General features: G+C 39.7%; 1 protein-coding gene across 1 annotated transcript in view; it reads right to left on the bottom strand.

The window, feature by feature from the left end:
• Nucleotides 1-27,751, bottom strand: part of hs3st1l2 (heparan sulfate (glucosamine) 3-O-sulfotransferase 1-like 2) — a 30,164-nt gene extending 2,413 nt beyond the window's left edge. Inside the window, exons 1-2 of the mRNA XM_003444446.4 lie at nucleotides 27,408-27,751; nucleotides 193-578 (exon numbers count right to left, since the gene is read on the bottom strand). Of these exons, the coding sequence (XP_003444494.1) occupies nucleotides 193-447 (255 nt within the window). The 5' untranslated portion in view covers nucleotides 448-578; nucleotides 27,408-27,751. The remainder of the gene's footprint in view (nucleotides 1-192; nucleotides 579-27,407) is intronic.
• Between the last annotated feature and the right edge of the window lie 233 nt (nucleotides 27,752-27,984).

Raw genomic sequence — 27,984 nt, 5'->3', positions numbered from 1 at the left:
TGACATATATAAAAATAGATTTTGCAGTCCATCATATATTTTAGAAGAAAACAGACATTATTCTGAATGGGAACATTTTATCCCAGTTTGATGTTAGAGTAGAGAAGATGAAACTACTCAACAACACTTAAGTACTTGAGTGCAAACTGAGTAATTATTGTCCACAGCTGGTGATAGTTTTTTGTTTATTACCTCAGCCTTTGCCACTTCCACATCTGGATGCAGATTGAGCATCTCGAGCAGAGCTCTGGTGCCACCTTTCCGCACGCCAATGATAATAGCTCCGGGCAGCCGCTGCTGGGTAGCATTGTAAAAGGAGGAAGAGGATGATGGAGGGGAGTAGACGGAAGAACTGGAACCCCCAGAGCGCAATTCCCTTAAGCACACAGACAGCTGAGTCTGCAGCAGCAGAATCACCAGCAGCGCTAGTAGCACTGTCCACAGCATGGTGCCACACACACACACACAGAGGTGGAGTGATGGTTATGAGCACACTCTCATGAAGCTCCCGGACCAGTACGTTGTGCTTGTTATGAGTCAGCGGGGGGTCTCAGGAGGGAGCCCTTCAACTGGACAACCTATGAAGCAGGAAAAAAAAAATAAAGGTTATCATCCACTTTTGCTGTCTCACTCTGCCACTTTCTTCTTTAATACCACCAGTGTAGCAGAAAGGTCGAAAAGTGATACACTTGTCAAGAAAGTTGATGATAAATGAGCAAAAATTAATTCCGTCTGAATATAAATTACCGTGAGCAATGATTATTAAAATTCAACAGCATGAAAACTGAAGGCTGAACTAAGACCTTTAATGTTTTTTTTATCATTTTTATTGCAACCTCATAACACATTTTAGGCTGTTATCTACTGTAACTCAAGGAAGCTGCAGTCAGATCAAAACAACGAAAAAATGTTTTAGCCTCAAGCATGAAAAAACATTTTGAAAAATCGAATGTATTATTAATAAGTGGTTTATAAGAGTTTAAATAGGATAAAGAGTGAGCCAAATATAGCTAATAAGTGCAATGATGCAACTATTTTTGATCATATGTAGGTTAACTTTAAATTTGGTACATGTTTCTGTCCGTTGCATGTGCTGCACATATAACTGTATGCTTTAGGAATTTCAAGTTAGCTTAAAGATGGACACGTTTGAATGTGTGTGTGCGCTGAATCTGCACCAAAAGAATAAAAATCTTTAATGTTTCCTCTGAGTAAGAAAGGATGTCGAGTCGGCAACACTCAGATTATGACCTCAGTCACAGTGCAGTTTCTTTTCATAGCTAAAGCTCATTGCTACATGGTGCTTGCTCGACTGTTTCGTGATCCCATACAGTATGTCTGAGACAGCTCTGCACACTAATGTGTCAAGTCCAGGCCAAAGTAGTGCAGGTTTGGAGCCTCGGATATAGGGCTGTAATATGAATGTAGACAGAAAATATTAAAATATTAATCTATATCTAAAGGAGATGGAGGAAATGCATTGAAAATTTATGCTGTTATGGGGTTTACAGTCTCCCTAAGGAGCACTTACGCCCATCTGAGTTCAGTGGAACCATTTTTACAGTGGAGGAGATGAGCCGCAGTGATCCTGAAATCCCGAATGTGGAGTTTTGTCTCATTGGGTTGTTTGAATTTAATCTGCTGGTGAGGTTTTAAAGTAGCATAAAATTTTGAATGCTCATATTAAACACGGACAAGGTTTCAAATGATGAGTTCAGAGTCTGTACGAGGAGTCCCCGTCGGGAGAGAGATCAGACCTCAGACGACCTTAAACACTCAGGTTCAGTTTTTTCAACTTTTGACTCTCTGACAAAGAGAGCAGATATACGTCATATAGTCATGTAAAACAAAGCCTATTATCAGATAAAAACCAGATTTTGTGCTACTACAGTCCAAGAATAAAAATATGGAGTTGCTAAAATTGCAATGAACATTTTAGGTCCCCTCTAAGTGTAAGAAAACATTTTTTCCACTACTGTATCTAAAGGAGTCCAGAGATCTTTAATCCAGTAAAATACAAATCTATGTCAGCTCCACATGATGACCCTCTGTCATCTTTGCAGGTGCCCCCCCCCCAATAATAAATAATATGTATATATTTATCCAGGCACAGTATACAGGAAAACTCTTCTTAAAGAGAAGACAAAGGAGAAACTAAAGAGCAGTTTCACTTCAGTTCTTTGTGGTGAATTTGTTTTAAAGATGTGAGTTTAATAGTTACTGTTTCAGATTCACAGCAGGATTTTTACAGAACTTCTGAGTCCTGACCACAGTGATCAATAACCTATGAAGGGAGCCAAACAAATACATGAATAAAACATACTCAGATGGGGGAATAATGATCGTTTTGTTCGAAGCATGCTTATAGGCTTTAGTGTTTAAAAGAAAATGATTGAAATATCTCTCATATTACTGGGGTAAGAATAAAGTGAGGAAGTGAAAAAAAATTAAATGTAAAAACAATAATGCAAGGTCTGTAGAGCTTAAAAAAAGAGGCAACTCTACTTCTTTAAGTCTTTGAAGATTTCAGCTTTCATCCAAGAGTATCTTCAGTTTAAAACCAAGCAGTGGAAAGTCCCAGGTATTTATATCCTAGTGAGGGTTGTTCCCTTGGGCACGGACCTGAAGGTCATTGACCCACTACTGATAATATGAGTCATGGTCACGTGAATAAAAAGGTGCAGGCCATTACAATCACTGGGGGTTAAAGGTGAAGCTACTGTGAAACCTTACCCCACCCTGGATTCACAGTCGCTGTGAAAGACTGTCATTGAACAAAAGTGGCAGCTTACAACAGCAGCTATCAGCCACTTACAATGAAGTCTTCAGATCCCTGTCCAGGAGCTTCAACACTAACACCTTTGTCCAGGTGAACATGATAGTGTGGGGCAAGGTCTCACAGGGGTTTCACCCTGAACACTGGTGAAGAAAATGACCCACACTATTTTTTCACACGTTGGCTATTGATCAGTTAGTCAATGACCCTCAGGACAGTATCCGAGGGATAACCCTCATCAGCTTTTAAATACCTTTTTGTTCATTGCCGTTTTCAAGCTCCCAAGGATGACTGAAAACCTACACAGAGAACAAACTGCAAAATCTGAAAATTGGTATTATACATGTAGCTGTAGAGGTTGGATACCAATGTTCAATTCCAGATTTAATCTTCCACTTTATCACAGTCATTAAGCTGAAAAGGTCATTCCACACCTCCCAGTTTGACGTGACAAATGAGTGCAGATTACCTGCATATATGGCATTTAAGCAGACTTATGTGAGAAATTCATGTTTAACTGGTTTCTATTTTATTTTTATAAATATTTCGACATGAGCCATGTAATAACCTGCTTTCTGGGTGTTGTTTTTACTTGTTGCTGGATGTTGTGTGGACACTGATGCGAAGAAGAATCCAGATAACTCAAAGGCTGTGATTAGCATTTCTGTGCACAAACTTTCCTTCAGTTTTTATTTGTTTTGACTTCAGAATTACTTTTGTCGGCTCTGAGGAAAAGGAGCTTTTTCCCAGTAAACGCGTTGCTTTCTGCTCGTCAAACCAGCACGATCTCAACACAAAAACATCAGATGTTTAACAACTCAAGCCAACGGCCTCTTGCGGTTTAATGAATGCAAGTAAATTCACTACTGTTGACGCTACAATCAGTCCATTTGATAATTCCAGAGAAGTTTGTTGCATATGAGAAAAGACTCCCGTCAGCGCTTTGTTCCAGAACAACATGTGGTGAACACTGTGAAAGAGTCTTGCTTTGTGAATAAACCAAATAAAGTAGTTTAGATGCTTTAACCTAACAAAACAGCGAGTGAACATGAAGACAGAAAAATATAAAAACAGCAAACAAAGGGTAAAAACAGCGTTCCCACATACTAAGCCTCTTTGTTTGGCAAAATTATCACAAACTCCTGCAAAAGGAGACTATATATCGTTGTATCTCCAAACAATTTATCACTATAATTTGAGCAGTCATCCAATCACCCTGATTATACTCCACTGGGTGGTCCAAAGTGCTGTTAAATTTGCACCAGTATGCTTTGACATGACAACTCCAACTGTAGAGTGAAATATTCTAGTCAGGAGAAGGTAAGAATTTTATTGAAGCCATGTCAAAGCTCTCACACTGTAGTTAAAAGCACCTGCACATTTGATTTCCAGTGCCCAATTACATTATTATAATATCATCATATAGTCTACAAGTTTTAAATGATTTTTATTTGTATGATACCAAATTTCATGAGTGCATGTAAGACTGTGACAGTTATTTTACAAACAGGAAGACGATATAGAATAAGAGCTGAAATAATTGGTCCATTTACATAAAATGATTGCTTACTTATACATAATAAGTTATATCATAAGATTATAAATAATATTTATAATTTATCGGATTTTTGCTGAAAATGATTTGACTTTGAAATGTAATATTTAACTTTTGATGCCTCACTCTTGGCACAAGGCAGCTGTGTAATTTTGTAACACTTCCACAAGTTTCTTTTCCACATTCAGCACTTTCATGCTTGATGCTTTGACCACATTTTGTCGATTCAGCTTTTATTTATGTGATATTTTGAATGCAGCTCTTGCTGCAGAGTGCTTTTACACTGAAATATTAATCCTTCTACTAATGTAAAAGAAGACCAACAACAAGAACTAGCAATGTTTTTTTCTTTAAAGAAAATCCAGTAAAGAAAAGCAGCTGTAGATGGTTTTATATTTTGGTATCACTTATAAAGAACTTTGTTTCATGCTTTGGCGAAACTGTGTTAATATATGTAGACTCAGGCATTACATGACATGACCACAGTCACATAATGGGTGGATTGCATTATGGTGGTTTAACGACAGAAACTCATTTTTATTTTTTGGCGTTTGTGGGAAGCAAAATTAAATGTCATGTTGTGTTTATGTAAGAAACTTTTAGCGATCCCTTGTTTTAATTAAAACACAGCTTCTTCCTGTTCCTGCTCTTGTTGTTGTTGTCATTGTTGAGCTGAAGTTGCAGTGACGCGACTGAGTTATTAATTAGTGTAACAATGTTCTGGTTCAGAGGAGGAACCCTGTCTAGCATTGTTCCTGTAGCGACTCACTAATTGCACCTTCAGGGAGCGTAACTGCACCCCGACCTTCTGTGCTATCCTCTGGCTTAGTGACGCTGGCGTCACATGTCCCTTGCTGGCTGTGGATGGGACTCCCAATGTACATCAGCAACGTGTGGATGTTGTTGGCTGAAGAAGGTGTTGTGGGTGACGTCATCGCTCATTATTATGTTTCAGCAGTGAGAATAAACAGGTTAATTTGAGAAAATGTTCAAATGAACATTTCTGCAGTTTTAGATGATTTTTTTTGTAAAGAATCACTGGGATTGGATAAAATTAAGTACAGTCATGTAAATTTAAATGAAAAAAAACACCCTAGACCTGTGCAAAAAAAAAAAAAAAGCATATTTAATGTACATTTTCATGATGGTTATGTTGGCACTGACACATTTTAAAGCACCATAGCATATATAGGTATATCTAAGATTGCTCACAATAATTATTTAAATGGTTATTGAAATGCTGTTTTAATAATTAATATCATTATTATTGCCCATAATAATTATGACATGGCTATAATAATATAATGAGAACACAAATGTCCTGAGTTTAGGCCAAAACACTCACAGTTCAAAACAAATGGATGTTGTCACAAAAAAAATGGGGAAAAAAAGAAAGAAAGCTGAACCAAACTGCCCACTTTGTCAAAAAAGCCCAAATTCTACTCATTCAACTTTAGTCAAACTACAGCTAACAGACCACATTTATTGGCCCTAAGCTGCTCATTTGTTTCCAAACTATTTCTAGATAATGCCACAATGATCTCTCTGTTATCGCTCACTTTATATGCAGCTCTGAGCTGAATGATGTTGTTTTGTTGTTTTATCGCAAATTCTGACCGGTTCCAGCTTTTGACTGAAAAATATATTCTCCGTTTTTGCAAGCTCAGATAGATGAACAAGATTTGCAAGAATTACACAGGGATTAAAAAGTTGCATCTGCAGTGATTATTATTATTCCTGTGGTGTCTTATCGCTTTGTACAAAACTAGAACATTCGAGCCGACTATTACCTCCAGCCTCACACTGTTCAGTGATTACACCACCTCAATAATTCAGCCAGTAGCAACTAAAAATAATCCCTGGCTCCTATACATTAGCTGCTTTCAGCAAGTAGCAAGATTTCCTGATTCAGATTCCCTACAGTCATGATTTTGATGTAAAGTGGCAAACTGCGTGCTGACGCCAATCAATCACAGTGTGGGGCATGTGCAGTTTATGTGAGTATGTGAGCAACCGAGACAAAGAAAGTAATCCTCAGTGAGGTTTATGTGTGTGCGCGCTGCACAGAGACACGCACGCCTTGCGTTAAGTGGTTGCACGAGTCCCTTGTGACTTCTCTGTAAGCTGGAATATTCCCCTGCTGTCAAGTCGCTTCGCTTCCACTTCACCTCGTGACCTTCCTCTCCCTCTTCCACCTCCTTATTACCCTCCTTCTCACCTACACTCATCATCTTTCACCCTCACCTCTGCTCTTTGTTTCCTCAGCCTGTTCCTGACTCTGTCTTCCTGAGTTGTTTGAATCCTTGCATGTTTATGTGGATCAGCAGCACATACAGCACCATGCTAATGGGGATGCCCTGCAGCAGCCTCTTAGCTGCTCATAAATAAAACACAAATGCACCTTTCCGCCCAGAAATATTTTTGAGTCAATGAACTTTTAATCTTGATGAACGAGAAATGACACAGGATTGCAGCTGGAAATGGGAAATAGTTCCATGGATGTTAAAACCTGGCACTGATTAAAAGTTATATCAAGGTTTAAATAAGGTTATTGCTGTTTGACTCAATGTCGTGATGGAGCACACTTTGAAAAGTAAACCAAAGAAAACACTGTAACTAAAACATAACTAAGGTAAAACAGCAATCTATTTTTCACATTGTTCATGCATTTCTTGGTTCTAAATTATGTGTTTGAGTCCTTTACTTGGAGCCAGATTTGCAAACTTGCAACTGGATTTCCTTTAAAAGACAGAAATCTTTGGGATAAATGCAATGTCTACTGAGTTTTACTGAGAAAAGTTTTTGCTTCCACCTAAACCTTCATGGAAATAAACATCAAACACAGCAGTAGCTCAACGTGGCCGCAAAGTCAAGCTCAGCCACAATCCTAGCCAATCAGCTGATTTCATCACCATCAGCTGACACCTTCTACACTCATAGTAGGTTCTTTCAGCCAGCCTACATTTGCAGCACATCTGCAAGCCACTTTGAGACCCACCTCCCCTCCAGCTCCACCAATTATGCAGTTCTGACTTTCAGCATTATGTCATATCTGTTATTACTGATTCTTGTTTTATTAAGACGGGGTCTTGCTGATGCACTTTGGCTTTCCATCTGTGGTGGGGATTTCCTAGAATGGTCCCACACCAAATGTAAAAATTAATGTAGCTAGAACTCACAATTTTCTATTTATTTTCTGATTGAAATTACTTTTTTCAGTTTGCACTTTGCTGAAAATTGAGTAAAACTAAAATCGACGTTCTCTTCATTCAGCTCTTATTAAAATGCATGTACAAGTCCCCTGTTAATAATAAAAATAAGCAAATGAGTTTAGGATTAAAAATACTGAGAGATTTCTGTTTAGCAACTGGCTGGACTGCTTTTTTTATTGGCACCATATGAGCAGCCTCTCAGCTCTGCTCAATGAGCCTCACATGAATCATTGCAAGTCCTTGTCTTTCCCCGCTCATCGCTTCTTGTGATTCACATTAGCCAGCATGCAAAGGGAGAACAAACAACAACAACAACAATGCCAAGATTGCCAATGACGCATGAATTCTCCATACTGACAAACACACGTTATCTAGCCAAGCTGGAGACGATATAGATGGAGGGGAAAGGAGAGAAAAGGGGGAAGGGTGGAGTGTAATTATCTGTGAAAGGCAGATGCTTCTATCTGCATTTGGGGAGAGTACCAGTGTCTTATAAGTTCTGGTGTGAGTGTGTTTGTGTGTATCTTGTCTCATCTGCATGTGTGCAGAGCCTTAGCCTTTTGTGCAGACACCCAGCATGTGACTGCTAGTGATCCAGGCCCCTGGAAATATCTTTTTACTGAGCGATGGTATTTGGGGGTGGGGGAGGGATAATCCTGTACAGAGAGTCAGAGGGTGGCAGGGAGGGAGGAGATGGGTGGTGAGGGGAAGGATGAGACTGAGGTACAGTTGTTGTGTGTGTGAGGCAGCAGGAAGATTGTCTCTGGTAGGGGGTGGCATGGTGAACCGCTTTGGATTGCCAAGCCTGTCATATCACCAAGGCTGTGAAAGTCTGATAAAACTCTCTCTGCCCTCCTTCCTTTTCTTTCTTCTTTCATTTGCCCCCCTCCCCATCCATCTCTCTTTCACACTCTACTAGCCGTCCTTTCTTTTTCCTTGGGTCTCACCTTCATTTACCCCAAACTTCCCACACATTTTCTCAGTTTTCTATCTCTTCATATACCTTCTTTTATCCAGCTCCTGCTCAGCCAATCACGCTTGCTGATTACAGCGAACATACGCCGAGCTGATTGCCTTTCAGAACAACAAAGGAAATGCAACAAGGCTGTTCCTATTCCCCATCCCTTTCCCATTACCCGCCTGGAGAGGAGATGGCCAACACTCAGAGGGGGGTCTGTAATCAAAATAGATGGAGCTGAGACGGCAATCGGTCATACTTCCAGATCACGCCGACCGCCAGTTTTCCTCGGAGCTTCAGACAATAAATAGTAAGACTGAATGCTTCAAGTCCATCTTTTTGCTTTTCCCCAAAATCCTTTTAACCCCAAAGAAGCTGATCTGCTGCCAGATCTTTCAAGGTTTATGGATAAGATGAAAGAAACATCAGATGTGAACAAAAAAGTGAAAAGGCCTCTTCCGTATCTATTGAAGTTCAGGAGTTTCACCTCTTCCAGGCATTCTGTTTTTCTGCGTGAGTAGTTTGAGGCACCCTGCACCAGGTACTCAGCCAGGGGAAAAATATGCTGAACTCAGAAGATTTGATCTATTTCTGAAAGAACATGGGAAGATGAAACAGAGGGTGAAAAAAGAAGAGTCTGAGAGGTTCTTGACAGGATCCTTTTTCTCCCCTTTTCTCTCTTTCTCATGGTTCTGTTTCTGCTGTAAAACTTCATATGAGAGTTATTTAAAATATCCCAGGATGATCTAATCTCCAAATTCATCACATATGATCACGACTATTTTGCTTTACATTTGCACGCAGTAGATATCCTTCAGCATGACTTTTGTACAAGGTTACTGTTGTTTGTTTGTTTTTAGCTCAAACTATAATCTAAACCCCAAGAAGCAGACAGTTGCCTAAACCTAACTAAAGAAGTTAATGCGTGCATTATACAGAACAATTGTTTTGCTCAACCAGTGCATATCAGCTTAAAACTAACTAAATAAAATAAAGTAAAATAAAGCTCCACAGTCAAACGAGTGTGGAGGCACTAAAGCAGGAGGATACTTTTTCTAAATCTCTTAGAAGCTGACAGCTTTTGGAAAATGCCAATATTTGAAACGACTCTTTACGCTGACAAAGAATAAAGTTTCTGTTTTCTAGAATTAGATACTTTTTAACATAGTTTGTTTCACTCCCTAAACTATTTCAAATACCTTTTAAAAATGATATATGCATTTCGTGGACAGCATGGTGGTGTGGTGATTAGCACTGTTGACTTGCCTAAAGAAAGTCCTGAGTTCAACTCCACCACCTGGTTGGAGCCTTTCTGTGTGGTGTCTGCATTTTCTCCCCATGCCTGCATGGGTTCTCTCCTGGTACTCCGGCTTCTTCCCACAATGTGAGTGAATGGTTATAAATTATAAAGTGAAAATCCTTAACGTGCCCATACACAGAACTAGCTGTGAGAGCAGAAGCCCCTCCCACCTTGTGTTGTTTGCAAAGGGCAGCCAATAAGAAAAAAGTTCTGCCTGACAGTGGGTGATGAGAGAAGCTACATGAATATCCAGTTTAAGATAAACAATGATTATTTATGAATCATGCAAAGTAGTTGGAAATGGGGGAAAACTTAAAAAAGAATAATGCACAGAATTAAGTTTACTACATGCCACCAAACTGGTGCTTAAGAAAAGGGTATAATTAGGGGAACCAATGCTGTCTGTAGGAAATAAATTTCATTGAATATAAGTGTTTACTTCAATAACACCACAGAAATGACACAATTATGAACACAATGTGTCAAAAAGTGTCAAATGTGGTCTAATAGTAGCCTGGACAGCAAAAAACCACAAATTGGATTTTATTTATTAATATTGTGAGAGTTCACAGCCCAGATGTTTCCAGAACACACAATAAATTGTGTGACGCTCTGTTTGTGTCATGCATGCTGACCTTCGCTGATGTCTGTCCATCTTTTACTCATCAACCTCCTGCTTGTTTTCAAATTAGACTAAAAAAAAGGGGTCCGGCAGCCGGCAGTCACTTACCTTTCACCCGCGTATCGTCCTATTCATTCACACATGCACTACACCCATATAAGCCCCCTCCTCCACCAACCCCACCCCCTCCTCCTTTATCCTCCCTCCTCCTCACATCCTTAGCCATGCACGCGCCAAAATCTGGGTCAGCCATATCAAACACTAAAGTGTGCGTCTCTGATGTGTGTTTACTGTGTGTGTGGATGTGTATGTGTGGCGTATGAATATTGAGTTTTAATATTGAGTCTGGAGGGGAAGAATTTGGGATTCTACTGTTGTTATTTTATCAGGCAGTGCACTGGGGGGAATGTGATTAGGAATTGCAGTTTTATCAAAGGGATCTTTGTGTGTGTGCATGCATAAAAAAGCAAGATGTTTCTGTAATAATGTGTGTGGTGTGTGTTTTAGAGAGAGAGAGAGGCAAACTGAAAAGCAAAGCTTGGAGGGGCTGTGTAAATTTGCTCTAATTAAAAGGTTTTTTGGCCGGAGCGTCTGGGCATTGCCACTGGCATACATTCAACACTCATGTTTGTGTGTCTGCGTGTGTGTGTTTTGGGCCACTTGGCACGGAGCCTGGTACAAGCCATTTGGATTTAGAGATGAGAGAGAGAAGGAGTGCTGGTCTGTTTCTGACCCAGGTACAGTGGTGGTCTGAAGTTTACACACAGTCATCATGGGCATAAATCTCATAGTAATTTGGGGAATTTAATGATTTTCTTGAATCATTCTTTTAAAATGATGGAATGATTATAAGATACACATCTTTAACAAGTTTGAATTTATTGTTGAATATTGGATTTTCCCTCATCTGTACTGATTTAAAGTACACATCCAGGCTCAAACATGTACATAGACTCTCACTAATACTTTAATATTTGGTTAAATGTCCCTGAGCAAGTTTCACCTCAATCTGACACAATAAGCTTCTGGTATAATTCTGTCTGGATATTTGACTGTGCCTCTTGACAGAATTGGCAGAGCTCATTTAAATTGGTTTGTTTCCTGGCACAGATCTGGGTTTAAAGCATAGTCTGCAAATTTTTAGTATGGATGAGGCTTTTGGTTTTGGAAAAGCCATTCCAAAAGTCTAATACAATAAAGCTAGCCTGCTTAATCCATTCCAAAACAATTTTTTTAAATGTGTTTGGGATCTTTTTCCTGTTTGGAACACCCAATCCTAAGTTCCAACCATCTAGCTGCGGATTTGAAGGTAGTTCTTCTTCATTATTTCAGCCTCTTGTGTAATGTACTGCTACCAATGACTTCAAAACAGCGCCAAAGCATGATGCTGCCACCACCATGCTCGACAGCTATTACACTGTTGAAAGATTCACCTTTACTTGCTTCACTGTGGACTGTGATTCTGGTGTTCCAGCAGTTTCAAGTTCATGGTAGGCTTGAGACCTCATGGTAGCTGCTGTTCTGGAACATCCCAACCAATTTACTCTCAACTTAGGGTGACAGTTTGACATTTCTGAATAACTTGTATTTAGTACAGTTGTTTGAGCTGATGATCTTGGAATTCAGACTTGTTTCTCCAAGAGACCTTCCTAACTCGTATAAATGTACAATTCTCCTTCTTAGATCTACACTGAGTTCCTTGGACTTTCCCATTGTTCTCAATAGTGGTCAGTCGAATGAGTGATGCCAAAAAACCCCTTTTAATACTGGGAAAGAGATGATGACTAACAAAATGTTAGTAGGTCTTGTCTAGTTAAAATACATCACTTAAAAGATTTAAGTGAATACAGGCATACTTTGGACCCTGTGTAGAAAATCCAAAATTCAAACTTACGCATCCAATTACTATGTTTACTTTTTAAAGTATTCAAATTTCTCCTGCATATGCTGATTGATGCTGTATAATCATTCATAATCATTCCACCAAAGAAATTAATAAAAGCCCCAAATTACGATGACATTCACACCCATGTGTGCAAACTTCTGACCACAACTGTACATGATAACAGACATGTTTCCCTTCCTGTTTCACTCTCTTGCACACAGGTCTTCTAAAGTGAACTTACTGCTTGTCTTTTGTCATATTTTGCTGGCAGTGCCATGCACACTCAAAGTGACCCTAAAGGGGTACAAGATGGAAATGTTATGAGAAAAGAGTCCTGACGGATCTGCGACAAGAACGTTTTTGTTGCAAATATTAAAAATTGAAGAAAAAAAACCCTTCAGGTAGAAATGATGGCAGAAAATCCTGCATCAAAACCTTTGACTGTTATGTCTCAGCAAAAATGCCTAACAGATTGCCTCATAATGTAATTTAAGTTGAAGCACCACAAATGAAATTAAGGTCTTCGTAACAAACATAAACACAGAAAATTAACAAATGAAAAACAGCAGAGCCACAGCAGATATTTCACTTATGGCTATCTGAGGTAAATTGGATTAAAATGGTGGTTGAGCTCGCTGACCACACACATCCTCCTTAATTCACACCCCTGTCCCCACCCTGCTGCCAGGATCCTTGTTTACACACTGATATGCCCACATTATCAGACATAACATATGTGGGCTTTCTCACAGGCAGCTTGGTCTGACAGTAAGAGGAGTCTGACCTGTCAGAGTGGATTTAACCCAACTGTCACTGAAGGAAAGCGGGACAGTCGCAGGGTGCAGGATGTGTAAAATAGCGGGGTGATGGGAGGATTATGGGCGTGTCCCCCCTTCACAAGGTCAGAAGCTCCAGGGCACCAAATCAATCAAATAGTTTTCTGGGTGAATTCAGTGTCATTTGCTGTACATGTGAGTGTCAAACTTGTGTACATAAGGGCGTCTGGAACAAGGGCAAGCTGACAGATGGGGCGAGTAAGTTGTGTCTGGTCAATATCATCATGGTCCAATGAGCCCAAATATTAACTGGGTCCTGAACTGTGGTTTTTCTGGGTTACAAACTGTACAGAAAAAAAAAACCAGATGGTGTTTTTGTAAAAGAAGAGGATTTAATGGATGGAGGTAGGGGAGAGGAAAGTGAGTGACTGATAAAAAAGAATACCATAGGAGAAAAAAATGATTTACCAGCATCGTCAGGTGTGTTTGGGCTCCTGCTGGCAGTTTACCACAGCAATGATTGTTAAGACTGATGTCACCTGGGCAGTAGACCCCAGGGACACCAGTTTGTTAAAGCACAGAGGTGAGGGGAAAAAAGGGGAGATAAAATGAGAGGCTGTGGAGGTGCGGAGGGGAATCAGGGGATGGAGACAGGGTGGCGGTGGGTACAGATGATGCCACAGTTGGTGTGGTGTTGCAGCCAAACGGTGCCCTACGGCGACAGTAATAAACCATCCCGGCTGTTGGTGGCTTTGTTGTCCAAAATGGACGATTAGTCTGATTTGTGTCTAAAGTGTTCAACCCTAAAGACAACACAGCGAGAAGCATACCCAGTGTAGCAGCACAAATCACAAAGTCCCTTATTTCATAAAATAATCTCTGCTTTTCTTTTTGTTTGAATTCAACAGACAGTAATTCACCTGTGAGACAAAGGGAAATGAGTAAGATGTGTCAGAGCAGCGATGGTGCTCAGCTTGTCGCCTCCAAGCGGCAACCTCTGGGGCTGAAAAATGAAGCCAACGTGGAAGTGCCAAAAAATGCACTTGATGCAGGTCGCTCGAGGCTTCAAAAGTGATTCAGCCCCTAATATTAAAACGCACAACTTCAGAGAGTAAACAAAAAGGTACAACCACAACTTTGGGATCTGTAGTTAATTTTCTCTCTTTGTACAGGTGGTCAGGTTTTTAAAATGCTTCACTTGACTAATCATTTCAAGGCTGAAAGCTTGCGTGATAATTGTAGGGGTTAGATTCTCTGACAGGTAGATGCCAACACAGATGCAACTAACCACTCTGTCTGTGCTTGTGCTGTTGGTGCCTTTTGAAGCAATTTAATACAAATATTTGACAAATAATGATATTTTTTTACTTTAACACTACAACCTTTGGTAAGTGGAATTCTGGTATTTAATTTTTATGCTACTTAGCGCTAACTAGCATGTATCTTCACCTATACAATCAATGCCATCTGCTAACCAGACTGCAGCTAAAAGCATAGTACTCACCCAGCTCCTCTAAATATGGTTGCTTCAGTATGCAAGTCCACAAATCTTGTATATACAGTCTGTGTTTAAAATATAATGGCCGGGCAAGTGAAGAGTCTGCAGTAACTCAGTTCAAGCTGCAGTTTATGTGGAACTTGTCAATTAATAATGAGCTTCCTGGTAGGTACTTGCACCTGCATTAATCAATATTTTACTCTGTTTAATGTGCTAGTATTGTTGACAGAGTTTTCTAGTCTCTTTCGGCAGTTCTTCTTTGTTTTCTCTATCGAGTATCACGACTTTCAGGTAGCTGTATTTTAGTAATGTTGAAAAACAAGCAGCCAGAGTTACTGTTCCCAGCCTATCCAGTGTGAAGCTGCAGATAGAGAAATTGAATGCGTGAACACAATAGAGCTCTGGAGTGATGCACTTTTTATCCTGTTAGATTTAGAAACAACACAAATGTTGCACAAATGCTGGGTGCGCACAATGTGATGATGCAGTGTTCTTGTTCAGCCATTTGATCATATTCCCATCTCTTTTTTAATAATTGGCAGATTTCTTGTTCCTCTGTGGGTTTTGTTTCTGCACATTTGTGCTTGGCAAAACAGACGTATTTACAAATGACACCATTAAAGTGAGCTAATGAGTCAACAAATAAGGGAAGAAAAGTTTCTGGCTCACAGGGTATTGTCTGAGCTGGATGAAACTGTAGAATTGTGTCTTTTTTGTGGAAGAATCCAAATCCGTCTGTAAAATAATTTGACAATTTAAGCAGTAAAAAAAAAAGAATATCTGCAAGCAGAACAAGAAATAAATAATGGACATGGAGTCCTGCAGAGGCTTCAAATTAGGCTGAAAATCTGGCCGAGGCATAGAAATAGGTGCAAATGCATGCACATGTATTTGCACACGCAAACACATTGTGATGTATCCAGACAAATTGCACTCTAATCACTGCATCTGCTGTGTTGCTATTTTCACACAAATCCAATGGTGATGCATCCTTTCTTTTTGCCTGCCTTTCTTTCTCTCTTTGAGCCCAGTATCCCACTGCCTCTCCAGACTGGCTAGTTCACCCCTTCGGTGCAACAACACACACACAAAGACACACATTAAAAAATATAAGCACACATGGATTTCCCCAGATACACAGAAACCCATCAGTGCATTTTGTAACTCCTCTTCTTACACACACACACACACACACACACACACACACACACACACACACACACACATATCCACACAGTATCATATTTACACATACGTGCACATACACAAAAACAGAGACAGACATGAGGTGCCTAGCAGGGGGTGGTTTTGATTGACCAAGCACTTTATGACTCTTAAATGGCTTTATTGCCTTCCTACTTAACCCACACACACCCCTCCTCCTTCCTCTCTGTCACAGCACAACAGCACAGATACACACACATGCACACACCATCCTCAGGGGGTCTCTGCGCCTGGAAATTAATGAGAGCCATCACTAACTGCGCGCACACACACGTATGCTGCCACCCAGATTGCAAACTCCCTCCTACTGTCTGGAATCTATCAAGGTCACTCCACAAATCTAAAGCACGGCTCCTCCCTCTGGATTCTTTATCTCTGCCCCCTATGACCTTGCTTTGGTACTTTTTCTTTAAATTTTGGGAGAGAGCCAGGATTCAATCCTAACGACTTGGTTACTATACATAGCAGGTCGATGCATGGGAGATTGGGTTGATTGATTGTAACTGGCAGGACACCAGGAGGCGTGGGGGGACGCTGGAGTCCTATCAGTACAATGGAATGAGAACTTCCCTGTTGGGATATTTTGAAGGCTCCTGCTGATCATTGTTGTTATCGTTTGACCTCTGTCATGACTAGCATGACGAATATTAGAAATATTTTGTTTCAGCTATAATTCACCATCTTTTTGTCATTTCCAGGGTCAAATATGGCTATTTTTCAAAGCCAAAGCATGCACAACACGTTGTGTTGTGTCTGTGCTTGATGCACAAGGTTTAGGCAACAGTAAGAGACTGCAGGATTACTTGTGGTTCCTAGAGTATTTAAAAGCAGAATGGGAGGCAGAGCCTTCAGTTTTCATGCCCCTCTTCTGTGGAACCAGCTTCCAGTTTGGATTCCAGAGACAGACACTGACTCTACTTTTAAGATTAAGCTTAAAACTTTCTTCTTGCCAAAGCATATAGTTAGGGCTGGATCAGGTGACTCTGAATCCTCCCTTAGTTACACTGCAGTAGGTGTAGGCTGCTGAGGGATTCCCATGACGCACCTTTTCCACTCACTATGTGTTGATACACCTCTCTGCATTTAATCATTAGTTAGTTATTCATCTCTGGCTCTCTTCCACAGCATGTCTTTTGTTCTGTCTTCCTCAGCCTGGTTCTGCTGGAGGTTTCTTCCTATTAAAAGGGAGTTTTTCCTTCCCACTGTTGGGGTTTTCTCTGTTGTAGTATTGTAGGGTCTACCTCACAATATAAAACACCTTGAGGTGACTGTAATAGTGATTTGGCGCTGTTTAAATAAAATTGAATTTAATTGTTTTTAAACCTGGCGTGTGTAGTGCGTTCAAGTAGTTCAGTCTTTACTGCTATTTTAGTGAGACATCAGCAGTTCCCAGATTACAGAGAGGTGCAGCAACAGCTTGAAAAGAAAGAAGCCTTTGAAACTCTGAAAACTCTGCAATCTCTTTACTGTAAAACATCTGATTTACTTTACAGACATCAATCCAGCCTCCTAATATGGACTTTGAAGCTCTTTAAAAGAGGACAGATGACTCGTGCAAGGTGTCAAGACACTTGCTCCAAATGACACATCTAACACAAAGTTTGTATTCAACACTTTGGGATGAGAGCACATCCGATTCGTATGCCACACAACTGTTCATATTGGCTCAAACATGAGTTAAACACTGCATCATGTCATAAGTAGACAGCACTTTACACTTGAGTGCTGTAACTGTTTGCTGGAAAACTTTCTGAGATTTTCTAGTACACTAATCGCATCAGTATTCCTCTCAGGGAAAGTGAAGAAAGATGTTCCTGTTATGGTGAGTGGGAAGATCATCTTTCAGCCTGAAAACTTTGGCTCGAGCCCAGTGTGTTGACAGACATCTCATCCTGCTGATGTGCCCTTTAGCTACTCACTGAAAACTTGCCAGCCCCCAGAATGACTGCTCTGTAGCTGACCTCCCAGTTCTGTGTGCAGAAGGGCAAGTGAAAGGAAAAAATCCCTCCAGTGATCAATGCAGTATTAATTAACAGAGCTGAAATACAGTACAGTGTGTGGGCCAGAGTAAGAGTCTGAATATGTAGCCCTGGAATCTGTACGAAACTTTGGCTGTTTGGTTAAAAAACACAGCCTTGTCTACAGTTTCATTCAGCACAGTAGCTGTTCTTGAGTGTATCACACAGTCATCGTCAGGAAATAGAGTAGGTGACCAGTTGCGGTATAAGAGCTAAACTACTACGGTAACTTTACCAAGGAGTTTTTTTGCTACAAAATTTCAGTTCTTTCATTTCAATTTTTGCAGTTCTAAAAAAATTCTTACTCATAGGAACATCAAGTCCATAAGTCATAACAAAGTGGAGTTATCATTTCAGCCATTAGCTTTGAGGTAAGATCCTGTATCACGTCAATGTCTGCAGGACGGTAAACTCTGCGTGGCCCTTTTATTACTCATGTTGCTGGGATGCGATTCTGTTTGCAGACATGGTTTTGTGACCTGTTTTCGTTCCAGGGACAAACTGCAAGCACCCGTACATAATCATTAAAGTTTAAAGGGACAGTTCACCCTAAAATCTAAAATGGATGATTAAAAAAAAAATCCTGTAGTACCAGTACAACATTTCTCAGTTTTGGACGTATCAGCCGTAGAGATGTCACTTACCTGGTGGTTCTTAAAATATATTTGGAAACTCAGCAGCAATGTCTCTTTTCAGAAATCAGGACCCACTGACTTAAGAATAATCTAAAAAACTTGGTGTAAGCAGTTTCATATAGGAACTATTTTCCTTCCGCTGAACAACATTCAAGCAGTGTGAAGTAGGAAGCATGCACTGACCCATGGAAACATGCACATGCTAGTGACTGTGACAGGATGTGAACAATATTTTTAAAAACATTTCCAACATGGACCTGTTGACACAACCAAAGATAATATGAATGTATTTCTAGCAGAGTGACCGCTAGTTCCAAAATATTTAAGAGAACAATTATTTCTACGGGAGATATCTCAAAATCTGACTAAAACAATCTAGTTTAGGTCTGGGCCTATTTGAAGGGCTGCACCAATAAGCTGAACTGGACTGTGCTCACTATTAATGCTATCTTTTTATAAGCTTATTGGTGTGACCCTCCACAACAGTCCCAGTTTCTCGTGGTGCGACCCTCAACAACAGTCCCATCTCATGTGGCCCCTTGGGAAAATTATTTGCCCATCCCTGGTCTAGATGGATAAATATCACTGATAAAAATCTTGTATATACAGTCTGTGTTTAAAATATAATGGCCAGATTAAAAAAAACAAATAAAACAACTTAGACTTTCAGGTAAACTTTCCCTTTAAGGTGAAGGAACGTATTAACCTTATTTTAGGGTGCGCTAATGCTAGAGTAGTATTAAATATATGAGCTTAAGTAACACTACACATATCTCTGTTGGTTCACTCAGAAGTCAATTGCTTTTAGTTGTTGTCAAGTTTCTCTTAGATGAACATGATTAAATAAATTGCACTTCACTCATAAACCCTTTGGCTAGACTCTAGTTTAGGGATTGAGGTGGGAACTTTACTCTTATACATGAGCATAGCAATGCATGTCAATAATAATTCAGGAGGAAAGGGTTTTCCAGATGGCACAGGGGGAAACAGAAAAGAGTGTGTCTGTGTCCATCTGCCTGCCACCAGGAGTTCTTGTCACCTCAGAGGCGCTGAGGTGTAACAACCACTTTTTGTGTGTATTTTCCTGCACAGCTAGAGTCGCGTTGAACCTTCACCCTGACAGAGCGGCCGGCTGCCAGGCTGATGACCTTCTACCCCAAGGCTTTGCAAATACAGTTAACACTGACCCCCTAGGTGCATGGCCTCCCTCCAGCTGCAGCTCTTTAAAAACCACTCACCACATCCTGAAATAAGACAGCCAATAAAGACATTAAAGGAACACAGTGGTTTGTATGCTTTTAGCTAATTAACAACATGTTTCTAGCTAACCGCTTCAGTTTAGACCGTGCATTAAGAAAATTATCCTGCATATAATATTCAATTAAATAAATAAAATACAGAATAACTGTAGCAGTTACAATAATCAATGATTATAATGCAATCAAACTGAAAGGGCTCATTTTTGTTGTTGCTGTGTGAGCAATGCAATAAAAATGTAACACCAGTCAAGGTGAAAGAGACATATTAGCCTTCATGCTTCCAGCTGTCTTTATAATCTAAAATAAAATGGGTTACTGAGAAATCATATTCTCAAGGCTGTATTGCTTTATTATGATTACTGAAGGACAGTTATTCAAATAAAGTTCAACATTTAGCTTTTTTTTAAACTGTTGAACTACTGCTTTACAACCTGTTAAGGCAATTGTTAGATTAGCCTTTTTGTATTTAAGATTCAAGAATTTTAACTTTTTAAAACATCAATAGTGACTAAAACCAAAATATGCTTTTCACGTCACCGTTTCATCATGCTTATTTAACTTGGAGGGTTGATTTCACAATATCGTATCTATACTTTCTGGCAACCTCACAAGTTTCAAGTTGAAATCATAAACTTCTATGATTCAGCAACAAATAAAATTTTGGCTTCTCTTTCCTTCAAGGTCGTCTCCTTGGGCACCTCTGGACTGTTTCCAGTGCTGCTGCTCTATTTATCTCCCTGGAGGTCCTGTTCTGAACACTTGCTGTTATGCATTTGTGATGCGCACTTCAGTGTGTCCAAACGCCAACCTTTCTTTTCTGTCTTTCTTTTTGGTGAACAGGGTGCAGGGTGGTTAGCTAGGGACAGTTGTGTTAGGTTGGCCAAGACTGCATACATCGCAGTTCAGGTGGTTTTACCAAATGTTCTTCCTCAGCACCTCGGGACATAACAGTAAGAACTTGGCATTGACAGTTTTGCCCTGCAGGATGAATTTCATGATGCATAACCCACTGATTGTCAACCCCCCCCCCACAGAAAAAAATAAAAAAAAAAAAAGAGATGAATACCTACAACAAGCATGCTACTAGAAACTCATACTCTGTCTTCAGGCTTACGGCGTCTTCTATTGAGGACTTCTTTGTAAAATGTGATTATGAATATGCATTTCGGGTCATTTTGACATAGAAGTTGTTGTTCGATATCTGTGCTGGTTTGATTTATGATAAAATCAAAAAGCACACATGCAAGTGGCCAGAATGAGATTTAAAAGCAGTAATTTCTCTGTAGGATGTCCAGATGTGCACAAAGATGGCTTGAAATTGAAATTTTAAATCTGGTTATGTTTTTCTTTTCTTTTTACGGGTAGAGTTCTGAACTTTATGACAAACCTCTTATTACCAAGAAAAAGCTTTTCAAAGTCCATCTGTTCATGATTATTCTAGTTCATTATTCTCTTCACTAACTACATGATGTAAAATTCATAAGAATCCATATTAAACACTGCAGTGGATTACCTAGTTACAGAAAATGGGTTATTTAATGTGGTAATGTGGATAATTGCCTACAACTAATGAAGCTTGACCTTGATAATATGAGTTTCATTATGTCAAAAAAAACATTATCCAATCCACCCCCAATAAACCATAGATCACCAATTTGATATGAACACACTCATGCTGAGCTCATATGACTGTGTTCCCTGCAGTCATTTCTGAGATTTGTCAAGTCATATCTCGTCTCCGGAATAGAATTAGTATGTAAGAGAGGAGGCTGCAAAATTCACTTGAAGAGATAAAACTCTGAGAAGAAGCGATCATGAAAATGTCACTTAAAAGTTTTGATTATGAGTGTGTAAGTTTGTAAATGTGTCTGAGGGAGTGTGTGAGCCATAAATGGGCTCATTGGCTTCCCTATTACGCCTAAGGATTGTTCAGTGGAGTGCACTGATTGTCCGATGTCACCTTTTTATGTCGACCTGCACAAATGTTGCCACAAAACTGGTACACGCACACACACACAGAGGTATCACCTTTTTGTTCAAGCACTCAAAATCACATAATTTGGCAAATTGTTTTTCCATATAGGCACATTACTCATGCTGACAGTACATAAATCCATTTTTATATTGTGGGGAGAGACTCACTGTGACAAAATAATTAAATATCACAGTGAAGGTTTGGTTAGGATAAGGTTAGGTTTGGGGGAAGGAGAAGGCTAGCCTGGTATCAGTTACGATTAGGTTCATGTTAAGTCTCTAGAAAATTAATGAAAGCCAATGCAATGTCCTCTGAAGTGACAGAAGCATGACTGCATGTGTGTAGCCTGGTTTAGGGTGCTTCAGAGGACGTTTGCACTCTGCTCATAAATAAAAGCCATGTATTATTCAGGGCTGCTCCTCCAGTTAATGCCCCTTAATGTGCCCAAACAGCCATAATGTACTCTGCTAGCAAAGGTGGCAGAGACCCCCTCACTCACACAAACACACCAGCATGAGCAATCTACCCTTTAAAATCACACAAAGTCTTTGTCAGTGTTGCTCTCAGGCTCTTATCTCACTCTCAAAAAATCCTAATTTTCTAAAAGATCCATTTTACTTTTCATACAAATTGTTCCTGCTCACACAGTCTCACCATGTTTCCATCAAACTTTGCTTGATTCATCCCTAATTCTCACCCCTCCTCCCCTCCTGTCTCCCCCTCACTGTTTCTTTCTGTCTGTCTCTTTGTTTTATAAAAGCACAAATACAGAATACAGTATATACACCTCTCTTCACAGTCGGGAGGTGCCAGCTTTCTGACAAATTTTGTCTAAGCAAACTGAGAAGCTCCAGCAGTGAAGCTTCCTAAGTACATCATCTTAATCAGATTTTAGAGGAAATTACACTGATTCCAGTGTAATTTCCTCCAAACTGTTCCCTGTTTGCACAGAGGTAAACAGAAAACAGTTTGAAGTCAATTACAAAAACCTGAAAATCCATAAAATCAGTTTAAGGTGCAGAATTTATCGCTGCTGCTTTGCTCGTCCGCATTTTTATCGACAGTGTTTTATGTTCTAATCACTCTGTAATTGATTTGCCTCTTTACCATCTGTGCTTTTAATTGTTTCCCGTTTGTTTGTGATCCCGTTTTCTTTTGGTCTCTCTGAAGCACTGTGTGTAAAATCACTCGGGCTTTAAATTTGTCATTTGTTATTATTACTTTTTAAATTTTCTGTCCCTTTTGGGGAGCTGTCTTGAATTTGGTGTCTTTCATGTTGATATTGCACTGTTTCCTGAGCATTTCTGAACAGAATCAGTGGTTTTGTTTTGGTCAAAGTGTTGCATGATGTTCACTTTGAGCTGTAGAAACTTAACGTGGTAGTCTTTGATGTTGATTTTTTATACATTAATTGCTGTAGTTTGTCATAAGTTAAAGCTTCTCTAAGCCGTGCAGCTGTATTGACAAACCCACAGAGAAGCTATAGTCTCCCTCAGGTCTGTGGAGCTTTGTAGCAACTTTACTTCACTGCCTTTGCTTTCTGGCCCAAAACTTTGCTGTTTTGATTCATTCTTGCTGTTCTCAAAACAGTGTTATCATTCACAGCAGGCAGCTGCTTTAAACAGAAACACTCCAAGCACCAAACAGTAGGCAAAATTGGTTTCAAGCAACTAGTTTGAGAAAAAAAATGGAAGACTTCAAATAAATGACAGTGCTACTTTGTAACTTTTTAGGAGCAAGGCTGTGATTCCCTCAGGTCAAGATCAGTGGTTTGTTTTCAATATTAAATGTTAAAGCAGTTTCTATTTGTTTTAGACATCCGGGGGATGATTAATGGCTTAGCGAGCTACGTCAAGCTTAAAGTCAGAGTTTTTTCTGTGTCACGAGCGCTCGTGTTACTCAGCGAAATGATAATGCTAACTTTTGCTAAACATATAACCTGAGTGGGAGCAGGTTATGTTTGAGGTTTTGTTTTAAAATCAGCTGACAGCGCCATGTTTTTACTGATTCTTTCATTTACTGCATGTTTGAAGTCTATTATACATTCTCTGCTGGGAAATACTTTTGTTGGTAAGCCATACCTTAAATGTTGCTATACTTGAATTTAATGTGCTGCTAAGTTTCTTTTAGTCTGCTGGAAATGCTGCTACTATAATGCATAACACACATTAAGAATACTTTACCAGTCATTATAATTATCTCACTTTGAACTGCCAACAAACTGATGCGATGCTGGGATATGTACACTCTTTCATGTTTGGATGTTATAAATATTATTTTGGATATTAGGCTTCAGACTACAATGGTTTTTCTATTTTAAAAATCTTCTTCAGCACCATGTTGTACCATGGCTGTGAAGGCACAATGCTTATATATTTAGTCAGTTTCATTTAGCCTGTTTTGGAAAAAGAGAAGCTGCTCATTTTGTGTGTGAAATAAAGCCCTCCCTATAAAAACATTATATGGCTCTCCTTCAGTAGAAAGTACAACAGTGGCTTCTTCTCTGGGCCCTGCAACAGCTAGTGCACTTGTTTGTTTACACAGGAAGTAATCCGCTTGTTGCACATCGCTTTATTGCTCATAGCTGGTGCTACCGGATATACCAAGCCCTGGTCGCCTAGGTAACCTTCTAATGTATTTACCACACAGTGATATGTTATTCAAAGGTATCCTTAGTGGTTATTTTGCCTGTCGTGGCTTGAAGTTGCTAATTGTCACTGACTTTCTGTGGTCTCTGGTTGTCACACTTCCTTTGTGGATGCCCCTTAAAGAGGACAGAAGTTAGAAGAACAACACAGCCAAACTCATATTGGGTAAGAACAACAGTATAATTACTTAATAGTTATAGATTTATAGATTATGAAGCAGCTTTTTATTTTGGTGGTGGGTCAACAGGTGGAAAAGATATTGAGATCTCTGCAGTGTGTGCATCAATGCAGGAACTTGATGGAAGGAAATGATGCTGTTATGTAGATCTATAGCTTTTTTTTTTTTTCTTTTTTTTTTACGTCTACATCAGCAGCAGCAGAACTTTGGGTTCTGTTTAACATCTTAGTGATAAGTGTGTTCCATATTTATCCTTACCTTACCTGTTTATTTATACTGTGAAATCATTGGTCACAGATTTCTAGGTTTCTGTTAGTCTGACCTTTAATGTTGGCTGAAGTTCACTCGGTGCTCAGACTCACAATCCAGTACATAAAATCACTCTGACTATGAACAGATGAAGTCCAGAAGTCTTTGTTTACAGTGTTCAACACTGTTACCAAATGTTACCAGAGCAGCCTTTGCTAATGCGAACGTTTCTGCGAATATTGGTATTTTTATCGAGTCGTTTAATGTGATCTGTTTACAAGACGGGACACATTTTGGTGTAACATTAACCTCTCACATGTCACCGACTGCTCAGTTTGTTTTGTGGCACACAAAACACGCCCCCTCACTAAGCACACACACACACACACACACACACACACACACACACACACACACACACACACAGACAAACTAGACAATGGGTTCATTCATTCATTTTCCCACTCTGTCCCTTCGTTCTTTCTCTTTTTTTGTCTTATCTTCTTATAAGCACAGTAAAGGTCAACAACAACAACACACACACACTAACTCAATCTTTTCACAGCCTCTGTGACCTGGATTCACTCCAGTTTGTCTTTTTACAGTCTGTTTGACTGTTCAGATGCACCAGAGCAGGCACTATCTTTCCTGCTACCACTTAAACAAATTATTTGGGAGTGGCATGCTCCTGAACAAAAATGACTCCCTTGTTTTAGGCAGTCATGTGTTCACGATATGCTACAGACATGCAAATAAAATGTGTTAATTGAGCACAGAAAAACACCACTAAGTGTAGGACAAAGGATATTGCACATGCCAATAAATGTGGCTATTCCTAATCAAGTGGTTCATTTTATACACCATAAATAAAAAGGTTTTCACATTACATTAAGCACAGTACTACAGAAGTTAACTGTGGTTAAAACTGTCTTTTATTTGGGTACAGTTTGGTTGGAGAGTACCACAGATTAAAAGCTCATATGCCGTCATTTTTCTTCTTCAGCCTTTGTCTTTGATGTGAAATAACAATAGTATAAGGAGAAGAAGCTGTTAACTACATACAATCCAGGAGGTGGCTTTAAGGGCTGAAAAATTAAGCTAATGCGATCTGTACCAAATCCTGCACTTCCTTAAATGCCCTCCCAGCTACTCTGAAAGCTACTTAAACCTGCATTCTTTCTGATGGCCAGCAGGGGGCACCTACTGTAGCTGCAAAAAGAAATCTGAGTACGAAAAAGTGTATGAGAAAACAACCCTTCAGCTCACTGGACTATTTAAACATAATATACACTTTGTAAATAATTGTAACCAATAATGGTAAACCAGGGTATAATTGGGGGCGGGCCTATCTTGTGATTGATAAATAACTGCCGCTGTTAGCTTTCAGGGATTTGAGTGAGCATCACCCAGCATTTTGTCAGTCTGATCCACCCGTCCCTCAAAATATTCAAGTTAAAAACACTAAGATGCAGAGAGTCATCAATATAAGACTTCAAGATAAGATTTTCACATTTATCATTAATGTCTGGGCTGAAAATTGCCAGTTTACAGGTGGTGCAAAAGTGATATTGGCCTAATTTCTTTGACTCATCAATTTAAATTCGATTAAAGCTTAAATATTCCTTTCCCTTCCGTTATTACAGGCATGGCTACTCCTGATTGTCGGACACCAACACATGCCACTCAGACTATTTCTTAGGCATCCGTTTGGGTAACTCAGCTGGACATCGTGGTCGTGTTTGTGATGTTGGTGGCTTTCTGGAGCATTTTAAAGGAATTATCTGATAAATAATTTGGTCTGAAGTGTGATTATTTGTACTAACAGCCTGCCCTAGAAGTATGCATTGAAGTACTGGTGAGTGAAATTCAAAAATATATCATTTGTATTGCATTTTGCACAAATTAGGGAACAACTCTGTAACAAAGCTTGCTGCTGTTAGCTGACAAACATTGTCTAAAAAAAGACACAGTAAAATTAGAGGCTTCAAAACTGGACTGCACAAACTTTTTTCTTTAACTTAAAGATATGACACTGTGTGCTGGCACTGCAGAACTTAAGGTACTTGAGGTTAGTTTCCATGTTAATCTATAACCTCAGTCAGCGCAAGTTATAAAGAGACGTTCTTTTCTGAGACACGACTGCTGTCAGACTCTACGGAAATGATCTTCGAGATGCAGTTTTATTAGATTTCAAAACTTCCTCTTAGAAAAATATTTTTACTTCCTCTGAAGTTTATTCTTACTCTAAATTAGTATAGACAACATGTTTCAAACACGAAAAATTATAGCCTTGAGATCATTTATGCAGCTGTTTTTTCTATAAATGCACAAAAAGTTCACTGCGAGAGTTTAATTCTGCAGATTTACTGCCCTTTCCCGCAGGTAAAGAAAAAATAAAAAGGTCTTTCATATAAGGAGCAAGAAAAGATCGAGACATGAGTTCACGTCAGCCTGCTGGTACAGTAGGCAGAATCAGGTGCACGTTGTGTATTTTCTCCTGATTACTCCTGATTTCCATTCACACTATGTGCACGTTACACTCAGTATTTTCTGTGCTGTGTTTGTGAGTCAGTTTTTCAGTTTCAATATGAAAACTAGTTCTATGTAAAAAGGGAAAGATTTAAAAAAAGTGGTCTTACCTGAGTGAAGTTTTATCTAAATTTGTTCCTGTTTTTCTCTCAGGATATTTTCTCTTCTTCTTTTACTTCTTATCTTCCTTTCCCTGGTGTTGTTTTCTTCTTTCCTTCCTTTCCTTTTTGCTTCAGCTCCGCGGCCGTCACTGAGAAGGTGTGCGTGGAGGCGTCTGAGCGTGTGTGTGCGTGCCGCGGCAAAGTGTGTCGTGTGTGTGTCTGGAGGCTGGTAAGAGAGCGACTCTGCTTTGTGCTGCCGATCTCAGTGAGTGTGTTGCTGCAACTGACTGAGTGACTGTGAGAGTGAGCGAGAGAGGGAGGGTGTGTGTGTGTGTCTGTGTGTGTGAGTGTGTGTGAGAGAGAGAGATAGAGAGAGAGGGAGATTAGTTCATACACAAGCACATCTCCGCCTTTAGGGAAACACCCCTCTCCTTCTCTTTCTTGCTTCTCTTTTCTTCTTTTCTTTATTGCTTTCACATCAGGTCTGCTCTTTCATCTGATTACGCTGAAGGGCTCATGATGGAGCAAAACATTTCCAGTCCTCCTCTTCCCTCTCCCTCCTTTCAGCACCCATTCGACCGGAGCA

The sequence above is a fragment of the Oreochromis niloticus genome, linkage group LG12 (assembly GCF_001858045.2).
Source record: "Oreochromis niloticus isolate F11D_XX linkage group LG12, O_niloticus_UMD_NMBU, whole genome shotgun sequence".
Lineage (NCBI taxonomy): Eukaryota > Metazoa > Chordata > Actinopteri > Cichliformes > Cichlidae > Oreochromis > Oreochromis niloticus.
Note: the sequence above shows the minus strand (reverse complement) of the source record. Positions and strands in the feature narration are given on the sequence as shown.